The 18,778-nt window shown below is 38.1% G+C and overlaps 1 protein-coding gene across 3 annotated transcripts in view; it reads left to right on the forward strand.

The window, feature by feature from the left end:
• Nucleotides 1–6,635, forward strand: part of slc41a2b (solute carrier family 41 member 2b) — a 34,215-nt gene extending 27,580 nt beyond the window's left edge. For 2 of the 3 annotated variants that reach the window (XM_037760792.1, XM_037760793.1), the window contains exon 11: nucleotides 5,815–6,635. In XM_037760792.1, coding sequence (XP_037616720.1) covers nucleotides 5,815–6,000 — 186 coding nt within the window. In that variant the 3' untranslated portion in view covers nucleotides 6,001–6,635. The remainder of the gene's footprint in view (nucleotides 1–5,814) is intronic. The other variant, XR_005205569.1, reaches the window with a different exon arrangement.
• Nucleotides 6,636–18,778: the final 12,143 nt, after the last annotated feature.

Below are 18,778 nucleotides of genomic sequence, written 5' to 3' on the forward strand. Positions count from 1 at the left end.
TGTTTGATTTTCAGCATCTATGTAGTCAGAGAAGTTAAATATATCAGTATCATGTTCAGTAATTATTTATTATTTTATTTATTTTCAGCAACCGAAAAATCAAAGAATAAAGACATTTCCCTCACAGATTAGTGGTATTTTCTTTTTAATTTATAAGGGACATGTAATGTTTTATACTTCTGGTGAATATAATCCAATCAATCTTATTTCCATGGATGTATTTTATATCTACAGTTCCCTTTGTTAACATCTTATTTTTTGAAAAGCGGACGTAGTCCCACGTGTCTACTTCCTCTAACTTCTCCAAGGTGGTCTCTAGCTCAGGTCAGCTCTATCGGGGCCGTTTCAATGCAGAGAACAGAAATGTCAGTATCTGGGTGCTCTACAGTTGTAGCGTCGGCCCATTTGACCACGGAGACGAGAGCGGCGGCCGGCTCCACCGCAACGTTACCGCCATACCATAACGTTTCCTGCTAACCTTTTCGCACCTTTTTTGGGATATTTTGCAGACATTTTTCTGCCTTTTTTCACCTTTTTTGGGGCATTTTGTTTGCACATATTTCAGACTTTTTTTTTTTTTTTTGGGAAATATTTCACACATTTTTCTCACTTTTATTCAGACATATATTTGCCTTTTTCAAACATATTTCAGACGTTTGTTTGAACATATTTCTGCCTTTTTATCAGAGATATTTCAGTCTTTTTTTTTTTTTTTTACTTTTTTTGGGCCATACTTCGGACATACTTTGGCATTTTTTTCAGGCATTTTTTTTGGGACATATTTTGGCCTTTTTTTTAAAGATTTTGTTTTTGACACATTTCAGCTTTTTCTGAAATTTTTCAGCCTTTTTTTGGACATTTTCAGGCATTTTTTTGACTTTTTTTCGCACATATTTCAGCCTTTTTCCAGTCTTTTTTTTCCGGAAATAACTCAGACATTTTCGGACTTTTGTTTGAACATATTTCTGCCTTTTTTTAGCCCCTTATTTTTGGACATATTTCGGCCTTTTTTAAAGATTTTTTCAGCCATTGTTCAGACTTATTTTCAGACATATTTTGGCCCTTTTTTTTAGAAGTTAGCATGCAGCTTTAGCCGTGATGTCTAGCTCTGCTTCTCCTGTCAATGTGTGAAACCCAAAGTGTTTCCATCCTTTACTGGATGTGTAGTGTTTACCACGCTGGATTTAACATGTGAGGGTGCAGGTCGTATCCACGACGACCCTCCAACGTTTTATACTTTCTGAGGTTTGTTTTGGTTGACGGATACGGAACGGATATGAAGTCACGTTACTCGGATTACAACAATGAAAGCGGTAACGTCCTTCTACCTCCACATAGACTCAAATGAAACAAATATATAGATTCGGGCACTTAAAGGAGAGTACAAAGAAAAAGACGTATTAAGATACCTGAGTATTTTCCTTCATGCGTATAATTGTGTTCAAGTCATGCACTAGAATTAGTTCTTATGCAGAATCGGATCAGGAAGGTGAAACAGCTTGTAAAGGGTCTGCAAATCAAGCATTTCAGTGAGCAGTTATTTTTTGAAGAGTGCAGCGAAATCCAATTATGTGTGCCCGCATGATGAATACCTGCAGCGTTCTAACGGAGCTAATAGAGTGACTTTAAGTGATTGTGTTCTTTCAGGCAGGATTTGCAGGTTTCTTTGAGCACGGGATTGAGGGTTATGTATACTCGCATACTTAAGTCAGAGCAAACAGAAGACGGGAGCTTTATGTCATATGGAGCAGCTTAAAACAGGGATTTCACTTGAGTCAATGTACACATCACATATATATGATTTTAACACCAGTTAAGTCAGTAATTGTATATAGATTGTATATAGATCGGCTGAGGCCGTGCTTAGACATTCACATGGACGTTCCTGCTCGGTGCTTTTTAAAGTGAACCGCACACTCTGTGACTGTTTACCATCAATCACTGAGACGGAGACGAACGTGGCTGAAATAACTTCAAAGACTTGTCTGATGGTATTATAAAGCGCCGTGCAGTGTTTTGGTGTGTGTGATAAGCCTTCTAACTCACATTGATGCATCGAAGCAGCCTCTCTGAATCTCATTTCATCATCTCACCAGTACTTGAAGCAACGCTGCGGTGCAGCCCCTCGTGTTTTATTAAACGTATAATAATAATAATAATAATAATAATAATCCAGTTTGTTACAGGATTTACAGGAATGATAATTGTTAATTGGTCCCGATTCTGATCCAAGTCCTTTTAACATTGAGCGTCTGCTTTATGTTTACCTTTATTACACTGCTGCACACTAAAGCTCAAGTAATCCGTCCAATTTGAAAAAAGAAATTGTATGTTTGATAATTTAATAATTCTGCATTAAAGGGACTGTTTGTAACTTCTTACACGTATAAATCAATCCGTGTGTCTACGCTGTTCAGACTCAGACTCCAACACAAACTCCAGTGAAGCACCAAAACCTCTTGGTTGTATCTAGTGAAGCCCGTCTGTTAAACAGTGTTGGCCGCGGTCGGAGGAAGCGCTCGTTCTCGCTCTTTTGCTCCACCTCTCACGTGCATGCTGCTCACTCCACACTGCAGAAGAGTTAGTTTAGCTCTGAGAATATCTAGTGAATGTTCAGTGGACGTTTGTGCAGAAATAACTGCTGCAGCTCCTCCAGACCAACAGAGGTTTCCCGTGTCTTGTGAAGTGATGGAGCTCCGCAGAGAGAAACGTTATTGTCTCCGACCAAAACTCCAGCGTCTCCCCCGTTCCCTCCGGCCGCGGTCGGGAGGCTGAGGCGGGAAAAGCCAACACTAGGATCAGCATTGATTCATGGAGAGACCTTGGTCTGGTCAGCTAACATTACTGCCAAGCAGCTGAAATATAGAGTGATATTGTGCTTTTAGCTGACGTGTGTCTCCTCACTGTGTTGAGCGATGCTCCTTCATGTCTATGTAGAGCGAGCAAGCGCGAGCAACATGACGCTGACTTTCGTTGACTTAACGGCCACAGGTGTCGCTGTTAACAAGACATTTCTGATTCTTACATAGAGTCCTTTTAAAGATAATAATAAAACCATCTTTTTGCCCGTTGCCTGACCAACAGGTTCGTATACACACAAAAGCTTCTTGTTCTTTTCTGAAGTCGCTAAATGAAAGAACGTTTCCAAAACGCTGCACGATTGCACACGTTGGAGCACGAAAATGAGTTAGTACTGATTTTCTCTGTCCAACACTGTTTGTTAGAGAACCGGAGGAATTATTGCCTTCGACCTTCTTCTGCAACAACATTCAGCCTCTCGTCTTCGGCTGTATGTTTCTGCCACCTGTGTAAGTGGTTGGTAATTGGAGAAATCGACACAAAGGCAGATGCAGAGCGAACACGGCCGTCTCAGGAGATCAAACAGCTTTATCTTGTAGCCACTCTGACGTGATTAAGGAACCGAACGCAGAGACGGAGAAAGAGACCGCCTGATGGATCGGCACTCTATTACATTTGTCTCTTTCATTTGTTTTTGCCAAAATGTGGAAATTGGATGCATCTTAATCCTTAAAAAAACACACGTTTCTCTCCGTCCCCTTTCTTTGTTTGAGTAAAAAAACAACCTGCTCCTCGATGGGAAGCCGTGTAAGTGTAAATGACGGATCGTAGTTGACAGTTTGAGGCAAGCGATGCTACAAAAGCAACAACTGAGAGGATGTCCAACTGTGCCGCCCTGTCATCATGAATAAAAGAGGAAGCCGTGACACCCTAGTTCGCCGGTAGTCAGGTTGGAAAGCTTGTTGTTCGAGACGCTTTCATCGTGTCATGACTGAACAATATTGGCTAGGAGAGCAGAGGAGGCCGTGTTCAACAGGATTACACATCCCATCAGAAAAACTCCCCTCGCATGAAGACAAGTGTGGCTGTCAGCAGGTTATCACAACTCCTACATTAGTGTGTTCTTCTAATGGAATGATATATTATCAATTATCCCCGCCACTTCTTGATGCCATCATCGTCACTTGTATTCTTTGCATGTCAATATTTTTCAATGACTGCCATCTCTTTTTTTTGTTTTCATAATGTTTGTACCGCCGACTGTGGACAGCTCATTTCCTCTTAAATTATAGACTCGTCCTTATCTTTTAATAGACTTCTCTTTTACTCTCGGCGCCGTTCTCCCTCCACGCGTTGGAAACTTGAATTATGAATAACTCTCTTAACTCGTCTCCCGGTCTGCTGCTCCGTCCATTACTCCTTCTCTTCTCTGTTCCCCGCTACAGTTTAAGTGTTTATGCCATTCTGCACAGCATTTTGAAGCACTTATTCCTCCCGTCCTTGATAACACAAGCATATTTCTTGTCTCCCATCTTGCTATTCTTTCTATTCTTTGCTAAAGGATAACACTAACAGACTGCCTCTTCTTATTATACTCTTTTCTTTTGCCATATTATTCTTTGGTATTGCCATGAAAAAAGCACTATTAGACAAGTTAAAAGAAATAAGAAAAGCCAAAATAAGAAATTACAGTCAGACTTTGCCAGATTCAGGCTCATCTCTACTGCTCTGTGCACCGTGGCGCTTTAATCTACATGCTTACATGCTTACAGTTACCAGGTATCATGTTTACCATGTTCACCCTCACAGTTTAGCCCATAGACTGTATATAAGAAGTGGACGTAGCCATCGTGACATCACCCGTTGGTTTGTTGACTACGGTTTTGAAGCCTCGAGTTCAGCATTTTGGAAGTCACCAGGGAGGGATACGCATTACTACAGGTCGCTGTGGTAGCGACCTTACAATCACAAGATAGCCCCGCCCTAAAGCATCCCCTGCTTTATGGTCTATCTGACTCTAAATGGGACCATAATTTACTAAATGAACATCATGCTGTATTGAAGAAGACTTGAAACTAGCGATTGAGACCATAAATTCATGTTTACAATGTTTACTGAGGTAATAAATCAAGTGAGAAGTAGGCAAGTATACAACCAGAGGAGTCGCCCCCTGCTGGCTGGTAGAGAGAATGCAGGTTTAAGACACTTAAACGTTGGCTTCACTTTTCAGATTCAGAGGCTACGTCCACTTCTTTTATACAGTCTATGATTTAGCCACAAAGCACAGCGGAGGCTGATGGGGATGTCATTACTTTGGCAGGTATTTGGTAAATATCTTGACCTGATGATGGCGCTGGATGACGAGTCGGGGGATCACAATTTTTCCAATTCATCCTGAGGGGAACATTAATGTCTGCACCAAATGTCCTGTCAATCCATCCAATAGTTGTTGAGACATTTTACCCGAAACCACAAATATGAACAAATCTAACTCTCAGCAAGAAAGCAAAGTGTGTTTCCCAAAACGTCAAACTGTTTTTTCAATACTGAGAGAATTGAACAGCTGTTTGCTACGTAAAGATATCAAGGAGTAATGTCTACCTGAGCAGAGAATGAAGTCACTCTCCATCTGTGTGTGTGTCAGTGCTAGCTAGCTCACGGTCGCTACTCTGCAGTGCTCTCTTACGGCGGTTACAGCTGATAATGCCGTCCCGACCAACGGCGCTGTTGCGGAAGCATAGCGCACACCCTTAAGTTCCCCCCCCCTCAGGTTAACACTGTTAGCACCGTTAGCTACGAGCCGCCGCTCAGCCCTCGCCATGTTGAGAGCTGTGCAGAGGCAACAGAAATGCTCCCAATCTAGCACCTTTAAATAATCAATAGTTTTAAATGGATAATTAAATTCCTGCTCCGTGTCGCCACGTTGTCTTTCTGAGAGAAATGACCACGTAGGCTTCACGCCGTATATTCATACCAGCAAGCTGCAGTCAAATCCTCTTTCTCTTCCTCCTCCAGGTGTTGCTGTTGTTGTGTATATCAGACTGGATGGTGCACTCCATGTGGCGGAAGGGCAAAGATCCGGACAGTTTTTCGATCCCTTACCTGACGGCTCTGGGCGACCTGTTGGGCACCGCCCTGCTGGCCCTCAGCTTCCACTTCCTGTGGGTCATAGGGGACCAGGACAGCGACGTGGGCGACTGAGATGCCCCCGTTTTGACAATGAGGCAGCGTCGGCGGTGACGGGGGAAACCTGCCTCTGCCATCCGACTCCCTTAAGCCTTCTTGTGGGAACGTGGGTGCTCTCTGTCGCTGGCCAGCACATTCCTCTGCTTCTCTACACTACACGATGGTTTGGAAACTATTTTCTGCTCCTGGCTTTTTTTTTTTTTTTACACACAAAAGGACATTATATTCCATAAATTAAGACGGTACAGATTTGAATCTGCGTAGTTTGCACCAAAGCACTTGCATATTTTACTGCTGGTCTTGTTAAGAGGAGCAGGAAAGCAGCAGCCGCCACCCACAGCGCTGAGGAAACCTTGCTGCTGTTGGCGAGCTGGTGTTCCTCTGCCAGCCGAAGCATCAGTCGGAGGTCTTCTACTTAAAAAAAAAAAAAAAAAAAAATCTCTTTTGCTGGTGTATGTTTTGGGGATTTACCACCCACCGTGTCACAAACTTATTACCTGCCTTGTGTGTTACCGCTTTGCAACATCAAGTCAGTAGAGGGACGCGGAGACGGCCAGGTGGAGGTCTACCTGAGATCGACTGAACTGACATGTTCGCAGGTCTATCAGCACCGGGGTCCGAAGGGAATTATACAAATTTGGTCGACATTTCTTTCTGTGTTCTACGTGTTTTTCTGTTTTCTCAGTGTCCAAACTCAGCATGTGTTCTGTCCATACAGTACAACTATCATTTTCTGATTTCAGTATTTTCAGTTGTCCCACCCTCTCTCTCTCTCTCTGCGAGGATAACGCTGGAACATTGTCCCCGGCTGTATGTAAGTGAACGCGCACATTTCTGCCGCTGTTTTCTAACCTTCCTCCTGACAGGATGTTGGATCAGGGGTTCCCAACTAGGGATGCTCATTTTGAAAAATGTTCTTAACCGATAACCGACCCTCGTTAACCGATTATTAACCGACAGGATTTGTGCCTCGCATGCAGCGGTGTACCAGCTGCATGTGAGGCACAACAGATATTGGTTGACGGGAGTCTCCAGTTCACCGTCCGGGAGCGTTAACTTAGCAGCTACGATGCTGCGTGTAGTGTCGCGGACATGCAGCCACTTTCCCAGTAAAAGTCTCCACCGCACATTTAGTTTAGTTTAGCAGGTTGTCAGCTGTGTGTCTGCCCGGCGGAACGATAGCGAGTGTCCAACAAACAGTGTGTGTGTTTGTGCTACGTTAGCAGCTCTAGCATTGCCGGAGGCTTCGTGCTCGCCGCCGCCGCACACGTAGTCTGCGTAACTTTAGCGAGTTTCCAACAGACCGTGTGTGTGTTGGCGGTGAGTGTGAGGTCGTTGGTGGCGTTCTAGTTGTGAACGTAGGTGTAGCAGTGTGTGTACAATTTATTTGTCGGTGAATAAATGCTATGAAACTACAACTCCTCCGCTCCGCTCAAGCGAGCTGGAGAGACCGGAGTCGACTTCCTGTATCCTGCAACTCCGGCTCCGCCTCTTAAGGTGGGCTGTTAAGGTGGATCAGCTTTTCTCCTTAAAGAGACAAGCCGCTCCTCTGAGCCGCTCAGCTTTGGAGTTAATTATTAACATTTCTTTTAACCGATAGCGTTAATCGGTTAAAATGCTTAATGTCGGTTAAACGGTTATTTGGACTGAGAATTATGGACATCCATCCATCCATCATGCTGTATTGAAGAAGATTTGAAACAAGCGATTGAGACCATAAACTCATGTTTAACCAACCACAGGAGTCGCCCCCTGCTGGCTATTCGAAAGAACGCACATTTAGGCACTTCGTCATCGGCTTCAGTTCTCAGACCTCGGAGGTAGCCCGATGTGGACGGTATGCTTGACTCTGAGCACTATCGCTTGTTTATTCAAAGTTTATTAATATTGAACGCATCCAAAATTGCACCATACTTTTTGACACTGCACGTCCTCGGGTCCCCGTCAACACACCCGCCAAGTGTGACGTCGATGGGATGAACGGTTCTTGAGATATATAAAGGACACACAGACAGACAGACTGACTGAAGCTACAGGTGTAGCAACAGGAACTAAGGGGAGCGGGGTTTAGTGAACGGTCATTTACTGCTTTGGATCAACCGATACGCAGATTATGTTTACGTCATGTGCAGCCATTCATCTTTTCAGCCTCCTGTTATCCTTATTATGTAAATGTTCTCATGTAAAAGCAGACCTGTATATTATGTCACCCTCCTCTCATTCATTCCCTGTGTTGATTTGTTATCCTCGGCTGTGCACACAGTTCAGCGGGGGAAAAAACCAAACATTCCTCGGGTGGATGTTTGCACGCTAATCACACGCTGTTTACGGCGCATGTATGCATAAGTATCGACATGCATGCACACATAACTAATCAGCAGTTTTCATGTCAGCGTAGTCTGATTCTCTACTCATTTACTCATCGTAAATCAGTGTAAACATAACCTGATTAAATCTCATGTGTTTGTTAAAAGGTCAGATCCAGATGAAGCAACCCTGATTATTAAAACGAGTCCGTTTGACTCCGGGAGAAATCAAACCAACTCCTTAATCTGATAACTCAGCAGCATATTGTGTGCACGTGGACGTTGGCTCTAATCCAATATGTGCCTCTTGAGATTCACTGGTTAACAAGGTCTTTCTCTCTGTCATGCCATTAATGCAGTTTTCTTTCTACAGCATCGTAATGCTGATTTCCTTTTGTACTCTCGACGACGACGACGACTATTCTAGTTTTGAGGAGTTTCATTCCAAAATGATTTTAATTGCAGGCATGAAACTACTTCTAAAGAGCGAAGTTGTCAGAATCTAGACGGTCACACGGTTCATTTCCTTTCGGTATGAAACCCTTAATTTGCTTTTGTGGCTCATATGAGCCAAACATGTCTAAATAAATGTCTTTCAATTGAACAGCATCTCATTTCTGGTTATTTTAGTTGAAGGGTTTAGCTGACAAGTGGCCGTCCTCTCATCTCGTCGTGGACGGTAGTCATTACTGCGCTGAGAGGAGAGACGGCCGTCACACGAGCTCCGAACGCAGCAGATGAAAGATGAAATATCGAGCCAGGGAGGAAAAGCAGGAGTTGTGATTGAAACGAACAGTAAAGAATTCATCTCTCCGTTTGCCTGAAGTAGGGCTTTAGATTTTATCTACCGACAGTCTCCATGACAACACGACCGGGCGATGCTCGAACCTCTTCCCTTGAGCTCGATGTTTAGGAAAACATGCATTTCTACACAGATGTCACACGTACGCCCGCCTCCAGCACCTCCAGCACACCAAGAAGCTCATGCTTCCCTGTAAAAGCTGGTGGTGTGGTACAGCCATCGTAGGGAAGAACTTAACCTTTAATAAGTTTTTATGTCTGATGATTGTTTGGCATTGATGAAATGGCTTTTGTTTGATGCTGTACTGGGAGTGGACCAGTGAGGTAGGTAGGTAGAAGGTGTATTATCTACAGTAGATGACGGTTGGCGTGCCTCCAGCATTGAGAAACAGACAGAAGCACCGACACCGGAGCAAAGCACTACAGTAGCTGTGGACGGGGAGGGCAGAAAAACGTATTTTAAACACCTAAAAGAAAGTTGTCACGTAAAGAAATTGATATCCGTACAAGTGTACAATATATTTAGAATATTTTCTGACGGCGATCTGAACTGAAAGTGAAACGTATCTGTACTGTTTTTGTCGTCTGAGCCTGCTGGCTTTTAGAGAGAGCGTAGATAAGTTTCACTTTCTGTTGCTTTGCTTTGCTTTGGTGTCGGTGCTCCTGTCTGTTTCTCCAAACTGGGGGCACGCCGACCGTCATCTACTGTAAGTACTACACCTACTATGGATAAGTACCCCACTTCAAAACACTCAAACTATCCCTTTAATGTCTTTTATATGGTATTTGAGGCCCAATCTCAAGTTAAAATGCTATGAACCACAACGATGTGTGCGCTCCATCGTTGTGGTTGAGACGGAAGGACATTGTTTTGCGAGATTTCGCAACAGTACTTTTTCTAACCTTTTTTCCCCGGATGTGGGGGTGCACAGCGTTCCTGAAATCCTGTCTACAGGCCTCTGTCACTTTTTTCCGTTCTGCCTTCTTGATGGATCATGACAGCCGGCGTTTTAGAAGAGGAATGATCGGTTTGGTTAATTTGGCAGTGAAGCATCTCTGCGTTGCTGCTGCTGTAACACCACCGAGCATCAAAGTTTCCTCAGAAGTTTCCTCTAGAATCGATGGACTGCAGCAGCCCAGACGTCTCCGCGGCGCTGCGGCTTCTTGTGGAAGCGGCCGAGCTAACATGGAAATAGGAAAACTTCAAAGTTGGGTGTCACAAGGTGTGTCTTTCTTGGAAACAGGAAGAGGCAGTTACAGGATCAAAAGGAAAAAGGCGGGTACTTACAGATCGTGGTCTAAATTCAAAGTCCTGGATTGTATAACCGATGGATTTCCCACATCTCCTTAAAGACGCTGCATTCCAGCGCTCTTCACAACTTTTCAACGTGGTCCAATGGATTTTCTTACCTCTCTTGTGATGAAAGGCAGCAGATATAGATTATTCATGCTTATGGATCGTCTCGCTGGCTGAGAGAGAATCCGATGTGTTCTTCAGATGAAAGGTTTGTATCGACTAACAACAGCAGGACATCTAAAAATACCTTATTATCAGAGTGGAGCCGGCGAGCGTCAGGCCGTCCTGCTTTATTATTAAAGGGGGAGTTTATGATTAATATATTTCAGACGGCGTGTTTAACAACGCACCTTTGTTGGTGTCTAGACGCTTCGTTTTTAACAAGGTCGATGGGTGCTTGATAAACCGAGCTGTGAAGTTTTCTGGGGGTCTCTCCTCGGTCTGCTGACTCAGCAGCAGCAACCCAGACGGCACCGGAGGGCCTGTTAAACCTAACCCCCCCCCCATCACTCATCCAGCCACCCTCGGGGCTATTAGCAGTATGTTAATACGGAGCCCTGAGACAGACGGAGGCTCGGAGCGGTCTGGCGGTAGCTCACAGCCAGCTCGTGAATCCCCCGGCAGCTCGCTGGGCACTCAGGACAACAATTGATGTTTCATACATAATTGGAAACAGATTTCCTCCAGAGGCCAGACATGTTGGAACAGTGTGTCACAGTTTGAAACCGGGAACCAGACCCGCAGGGTCAGCGGGCGATCGCAGCTGACTTTACTGTCTTTCAGAGGTCGTAGCGGGCTCAGTGTTAAAGCTAGAGGGAAGATACTGAAGTAGAAAACCTAAAGAATCCATCGCTACCAACCACGTCACCAGGAGACATTTCATTGACCTCACTGTATAAAATGACCTGTGGTGACCTCTAGGACAATCACAGCCTCATGAAACTTTACAGCCACAAACTAGAGACCTAGAGCATTCAGAGGATGGATGGATCAGACTAGAGACCTAGAGCATTCAGAGGATGGATGGATCAGACTAGAGACCTAGAGCATTCAGAGTTGACTTAGTTAGTTGACTCGTCTGAGTGACTGACCGGAGCGTCTATATGTGTTCTTACCGGGTAAACAGAGGACTTCCTGCCACCTTGGAGTGACATTCCTCTGGAGTCAGACGGGACGTATGAATGTTGGATTTATTGAGCTGTGACGTTGATGTGCTTCGACCTGCGCTCCTCTGTCCTCTTCAAAGGGTTGTTACTCACACGGGCAGCATCCCGCTGTCTTAAACGTCGAGTCATTCCTCAGAAGTAAAACCTCCGAGACAGCTGGTAGCTGGCCTGGATGTGACCACCGTGACCTCTGCGCCCCCCCACCACGGTGTCCTCTATCTTTTTACACTGACACTAACTGTACTTTCAGGCAGGGGGGAAGATCGATAGCGCCGTTGCAGAGGACGGATGACTCAGCCTGTAGCGGGTGCTCAGTGCTCTCGGAGTGAAGCGCCGGTCGATCCGTCTTTATTTGGGTGGTTATCAATCTCATTTGGCACCGAACTGAGATGGCAGCAGGAGGAGGAGGAGGAGGCTGGCGGCCGTTACTCCACGGGGAGGTTCACAGCTGCATGTGTGCCACTCTGTGAACACCCCAGACACACTAATTACCCCATCACCACAGAGGGACACTAGGAGGACACAGAGACAAGTGTCCTCTGATCCTCACATGTCACGAGGAAAGTAACCGTCCTTCACCCTCCACCCAGCCGTGAAGCCAAACACGTCAACACTGATGGATCATCACGTGTGCAAGCTGTCACAGCTCGTATCACCCGTTCACCTCCAATTATTCATCCACCATGTCCGCCATGTATGTCCTTCTTTATCCTACACATAGTGGCTTTTAAAGCTGCACTAATCAATATATATATAATCAGGGCTGTCGATCGATTCAAATATATGATTGTCCATAGTTAATCACCATTTATCACAAATGAATCGTACATTTTCTATCTGTTCAAAATGGGAGTGGATAAATATGCTGCTTTATGCAAATGTATGTATATATTTATTATTGGAAATCAATTAACAACACAAAACAATGACACATATTGTCCAGAAACCCTCACAGGTACTGCATTTAGCATAAAACAATATGCTCCAATCATAACATGACAAACTGCAGCCCAACAGGCAACAACAGCTGTCAGTGTGTCAGTGTGCTGACTTGACTATGACTTGCCCCAAACTGCATGTGATGATCATAAAGTGGGCATGTCTGTAAAGGGGAGACTCGTGGGTACCCATAGAACCCATTTACATTCACTGATCTGGAGGTCAGAGGTCAAGGGACCCCTTTGAAAATGGCCATAACAGTTTTTCCTCACCAAAATTTGGCATAAGTTTGGAGCGTATTTTAACCTCCTTCGCTACAGGCTAGTATGACATGGTTGGTACCGATGGATTCTTTAGGTTCTTTAGTTTCATATGATACCGGTATCTACACTCTAGCTTTAAAACTGAGCCGCTACAACCTCTGAAAAAAAAGAAAATGTCCGATAAAAAAGATCGAAAAAATTTCGAAAAAAAAGATCTGAAAAATGTTTGAAAAAAAGATCTGAAAAATTTCGGACAAAAGAAATCTGAGAAAAAAGATCTGAAAAATGTCAGAAAGAAAAAGTCTGAAAAAAAAGATCTGAAAAAGGTCTGAAGAAAAATGTCGGACAAAAAAAGTCTGAAAAAAAAGTATGAAAAAAAAGTCTGAAAAAAAAGATCTGAAAAAATGTCCGAAAAAAAGAGATCTGAAAAATGTTTGAAAAAAATATGTGAAAAATGTCGGACAAAAAAAGTCTGAAAAAAAATATCTGAAAAATATCTGGAAAAAAATATCTGAAAAATGTTTGAAAAAAATATCTGAAAAATGTCTGAAAAAAATATCTGAAAAATGTCAGACAAAAAAAGTCTAAAAAAAAAGTCTGAAAAAAAAGATCTGAAAAAATGTCCGAAAAAAAGATCTGAAAAATGTTTGAAAAAAAAATCTGAAAAAAATCTGAAAAAAAGTCTGGAAAAAAAAATATGAAAAAATTTCCAAAAAAAATATCTAAAAAAATGTCCGAAAAAAAATATCTGAAAAATGTTTGAAAAAAAATGTCCGAAAAAAAGAGATTTGAAAAAAAGTCTGAAAAAAAATATCTGAAAAAAAAATTTGGGGCGCCTGGGTTAGCTCAGTTGGTAGAGCGGGCGTCCATGTATCAAGGCTTGGTCCTGACCGCGGCGGCCCGGGTTCGAATCCGGCCTGTGGCCCTTTCCGCATCACTCTCTCTCTCCCCCCTTTCCAAGACTCTATCCACTGACCTCTCAATAAAATGGAAAATGCCCCCAAAAAAATAACTTTAAAAAAAAAAAAAAAAAAATCTGAAAAAATGTCCAAAAAATATCTGAAATAATGTCTGAAAAAAATATCTGAAAAATGTCGGACAAAAAAAGTCTGAAAAAAAATATCTGAAAAATATCTGGAAAAAAATATCTGAAAAATGTTTGAAGAAAAATATCTGAAAAATGTCTGGAAAAAAATATCTGAAAAATGTCTGAAAAAAATATCTGAAAAATGTCAGACAAAAAAAGTCTGAAAAAAAAGTTTGAAAAAAAAGTCTGAAAAAAAATATCTGAAAAAATGTCCGAAAAAAAGATCTGAAAAATGTTTGAAAAAAAGTCCGAAAAAAAATATGAAAAAAAGTCTGGAAAAAAAAATCTGAAAAAATTTCCAAAAAAATATCTAAAAAAATGTCCGAAAAAAAATATCTGAAAAATGTTTGAAAAAAAATGTCCGAAAAAAAGAGATCTGAAAAATGTTTGAAAAAAAGTCTGAAAAAAAATATCTGAAAAAATATCTGAAAAAAAAGTCTGAAAAAAAAATCTGAAAAAATGTCCAAAAAAAATATCTAAAAAAATGTCCGAAAAAAAATATCTGAAATAATGTTTGAAAAAAAATATCTGAAAAATGTCTGAAAAAAATATCTGAAAAATGTTGGACAAAAAAGTCTGAAAAAAAATATCTGAAAAATGTCCGAAAAAAAAGTCTGAAAAAAAATATCTGAAAAATGTCTGAAAAAAATATCTGAAAATTGTTGGACAAAAAAGTCTGAAAAAAAATATCTGAAAAATGTCCGAAAAAAAAAGTCTGAAAAAAAATATCTGAAAAATGTCTGAAAAAAATATCTGAAAATTGTTGGACAAAAAAGTCTGAAAAAAAATATCTGAAAAATGTCTGAAAAAAAATATCTGAAAAATGTCTGAAAAAAATATCTGAAAAATGTTGGACAAAAAAGTCTGAAAAAAAATATCTGAAAATTGTTGGACAAAAAAGTCTGAAAAAAAATATCTGAAAAATGTCTGAAAAAAATATCTGAAAATTGTTGGACAAAAAAGTCTGAAAAAAAATATCTGAAAAATGTCTGAAAAAAAATATCTGAAAAATGTCTGAAAAAAATATCTGAAAAATGTTGGACAAAAAAGTCTGAAAAAAAATATCTGAAAAATGTCCGAAAAAAAAAGTCTGAAAAAAAAATATCTGAAAAATGTCTGAAAAAAAATATCTGAAAAATGTCTGAAAAAAATATCTGAAAAATGTTGGACAAAAAAGTCTGAAAAAAAATATCTGAAAAATGTCCGAAAAAAAAAGTCTGAAAAAAAATATCTGAAAAATGTCTGAAAAAAAATATCTGAAAAATGTCTGAAAAAAATATCTGAAAAATGTCAGACAAAAAAAGTCTGAAAAAAAAGTTTGAAAAAAAAGTCTGAAAAAAAATATCTGAAAAAATGTCCGAAAAAAAGATCTGAAAAATGTTTGAAAAAAAATGTCCGAAAAAAAGAGATCTGAAAAATGTTTGAAAAAAAGTCTGAAAAAAAATATCTGAAAAAATATCTGAAAAAAAAGTCTGAAAAAAAATATCTGAAAAATGTTTGAAAAAAAGAGCTAAAAAAATGTCCAAAAAAAATATCTAAAAAAAAATATCTGAAAAATGTTTGAAAAAAAATATCTGAAAAAAGTCTGAAAAAAAAGTATGAAAAAAAAGTCTGAAAAAAAAGATCTGAAAAAATATATGAAAAAAAATATCTGAAAAAATGTTTGAAAAAAAATATCTGAAAAATATCTGGAAAAAAATATCTGAAAAATGTTTGAAAAAAAATATCTGAAAAATGTCTGAAAAAAATATCTGAAAAATGTCAAAAAAAAAAAGTCTGAAAAAAAAGTCTGAAAAAAAAGATCTGAAAAAATGTCCGAAAAAAAGATCTGAAAAATGTTTGAAAAAAAGTCTGAAAAAAAATATCTGAAAAAATATCTGAAAAAAAAGTCTGAAAAAAAAGTCTGAAAAAAAATATCTGAAAAAAAATGTCCAAAAAAAATATCTAAAAAAATGTCCGAAAAGAAATATCTGAAAAATGTTTGAAAAAAAATATCTGAAAAATGTCTGAAAAAAATATCTGAAAAATGTCTGAAAAAAATATCTGAGAAATGTCGGACAAAAAAAGTCTGAAAAAAAAGTCTGAAAAAAAAGATCTGAAAAAATATCTGAAAAAAAATATCTGAAAAAATGTCCAAAAAGAATATCTAAAAAAATGTCCAAAAAAAAATATCTGAAAAATGTCTGAAAAAAATATCTGAAAAATGTTTGAAAAAAAATGTCTGAAAAAAATATCTGAAAAATGTCGGACCAAAAAAGTCTGAAAAACAATATCTGAAAAATATCTGAAAAATGTTTGAAAAAAAATGTCTGAAAAAAATATCTGAAAAATGTCTGAAAAAACATATCTGAAAAATGTCTGAAAAAAATATCTGAAAAATGTCGGACCAAAAATGTCTGAAAAAAATATGTGAAAAATGTCGGACAAAAAAAGTCTGAAAAAAAATATCTGAAAAATATCTGGAAAAAAATATCTGAAAAATGTTTGAAAAAAAGTCCGAAAAAAAATATCTGAAAAAATATCTGAAAAAAAAGTCTGAAAAAAAATATCTGAAAAAATGTCCAAAAAGAATATCTAAAAAAAATGTCCGAAAAAAAATATCTGAAAAATGTCTGAAAAAACATATCTGAAAAATGTTTGAAAAAAAATGTCTGAAAGAAATATCTGAAAAATATCTGGAAAAAAATATCTGAAAAAGTTTTGAAAAAAATATCTGAAAAATGTCGGACAAAAAAAGTCTGAAAAAAAATATCTGAAAAATATGTGAAAAAAATATGTGAAAAATGTCGGACAAAAAAAGTCTGAAAAAAAATATCTGAAAAATATCTGGAAAAAAAATATCTGAAAAATGTTTGAAAAAACATATCTGAAAAATGTCTGAAAAAAATATGTGAAAAATGTCGGACAAAAAAAGTCTGAAAAAAAATATCTGGAAAAAAAAATCTGAAAAATGTTTGAAAAAAAATATCTGAAAAATGTCTGAAAAAAATATCTGAAAAATGTCGGACAAAAAATATCTGAAAAATGTCGGACAAAAAAAGTCTGAAAAAAAATATCTGAAAAAATATCTGAAAAAAGTCTGAAGAAAAAGTCTGAAAAAAAATATCTGAAAAATGTTTGAAAAAACATATCTGAAAAATGTCTGAAAAAAATATGTGAAAAATGTCGGACAAAAAAAGTCTGAAAAAAAATATCTGGAAAAAAAAATCTGAAAAATGTTTGAAAAAAAAATATCTGAAAAATGTCTGAAAAAAATATCTGAAAAATGTCGGACAAAAAATATCTGAAAAATGTCGGACAAAAAAAGTCTGAAAAAAAATATCTGAAAAAAAAGTCCGAAAAAAAATATCTGAAAAACGTTTGAAAAAAAATATCTGAAAAATGTCTGAAAAAAAATATGTGAAAAATGTGGGACAAAAAAAGTCTGAAAAAAAATATCTGAAAAAATATCTGAAAAAAGTCTGAAGAAAAAGTCTGAAAAAAAATATCTGAAAAACTGTCCGAAAAAAAATATCTGAAAAATGTTTGGAAAAAAATATTTGAAAAATGTCTGAAAAAAATATCTGAAAAATGTCGGACAAAAAAAGTCTGAAAAATATCTGGAAAAAAATATCTGAAAAAAAAGTCTGAAAAAAAATATCTGAAAAAAAAGTCCGAAAAAAAATATCTGAAAAATGTTTGAAAAAAAAAATCTGAAAAATGTTTGAAAAAAAATATCTGAAAAATATCTGGAAAAAAATATGTGAAAAACGTTTGAAAACAAATATCTGAAAAATGTCTGAAAAAAATATGTGAAAAATGTCGGACAAAAAAAGTCTGAAAAAAAAATATCTGAAAAAATATCTGAAAAAAGTCTGAAGAAAAAGTCTGAAAAAAAATATCTGAAAAAATGTCCGAAAAAAATATCAAAAAAAATGTCCGAAAAAAAATATCTGAAAATTGTTTGGAAAAAAATATTTGAAAAATGTCTGAAAAAAATATCTGAAAAATGTCGGACAAAAAAAGTCTGAAAAATATCTGGAAAAAAATATCTGAAAAAAAGTCTGAAAAATGTCTGAAAAAATATCCGAAAAAAAATATCTAAAAAAATGTCCGAAAAAAAATATCTGAAAAAAAAGTCTGAAAAAAAAGATCTGAAAAAATGTCCGAAAAACAGATCTAAAAAAATGTCCGAAAAAAAAGAGATTTGAAAAATGTTTGAAAAAAAGTCTGAAAAAAAGATCTGAAAAAAGTCTGAAAAAAAGTCTGAAAAAAGTCTGAAAAAAAGTCTGAAAAAAGGCTGAAGAAAAAGTCTGAAAAAAAAGATCTGAAAAATGTCCAAAAAAAAAGTCTGAAAAAAAAGATCTGAAAAATGTCCGAAAAAAAAGTCTGAATAAATGTTCGAAAAAAAAGATCTGAAAAATGTTTGAAAAAAAAGATCTGAAAAATGTCTGAAAAAAAGATCTGAAAAATGTCAGACAAAAAAGTCTGAAGTCTTTTTGTAGAAAAACTCCAGGACTTCTCTGTAAAAAAAATTTAAATGTCTTTTGATTTGTGTTGGTTAGAACACAGAGTACATTTCTGTGAGATTCAATTTCCGTTTTTATTTTCTCTCTTGTCTTTATGGTAATTTTTTATTATTTATACATTCATGTGACATCACTGCAGCCTACATATTCTATTAGCTAGTTTGTCCTGAAAAAAAAAATGTAATTGTCATGATTGATGTGCATTACAGCGTTGAGAGTCATTTTTACAAAAGGCGGATTAAAAATAGCAAAGAAATAGCCTAGACGCCAGAGGGAAATACAAGGGAATTATGCAACAAGGCTAATTTCATTCACAGTAAAATAATCAGTGAATAGAAGACATTTTGTGTGATAGAGTACGTCTAGTATGATTCTGAACAGCCTATATTTGTCTGGGACGTTGCCTTCAGTGATGTAGCAGCCACA

This window comes from Sebastes umbrosus, chromosome 23 (genome assembly GCF_015220745.1).
Source record: "Sebastes umbrosus isolate fSebUmb1 chromosome 23, fSebUmb1.pri, whole genome shotgun sequence".
NCBI classification, from domain to species: Eukaryota; Metazoa; Chordata; class Actinopteri; order Perciformes; family Sebastidae; genus Sebastes; species Sebastes umbrosus.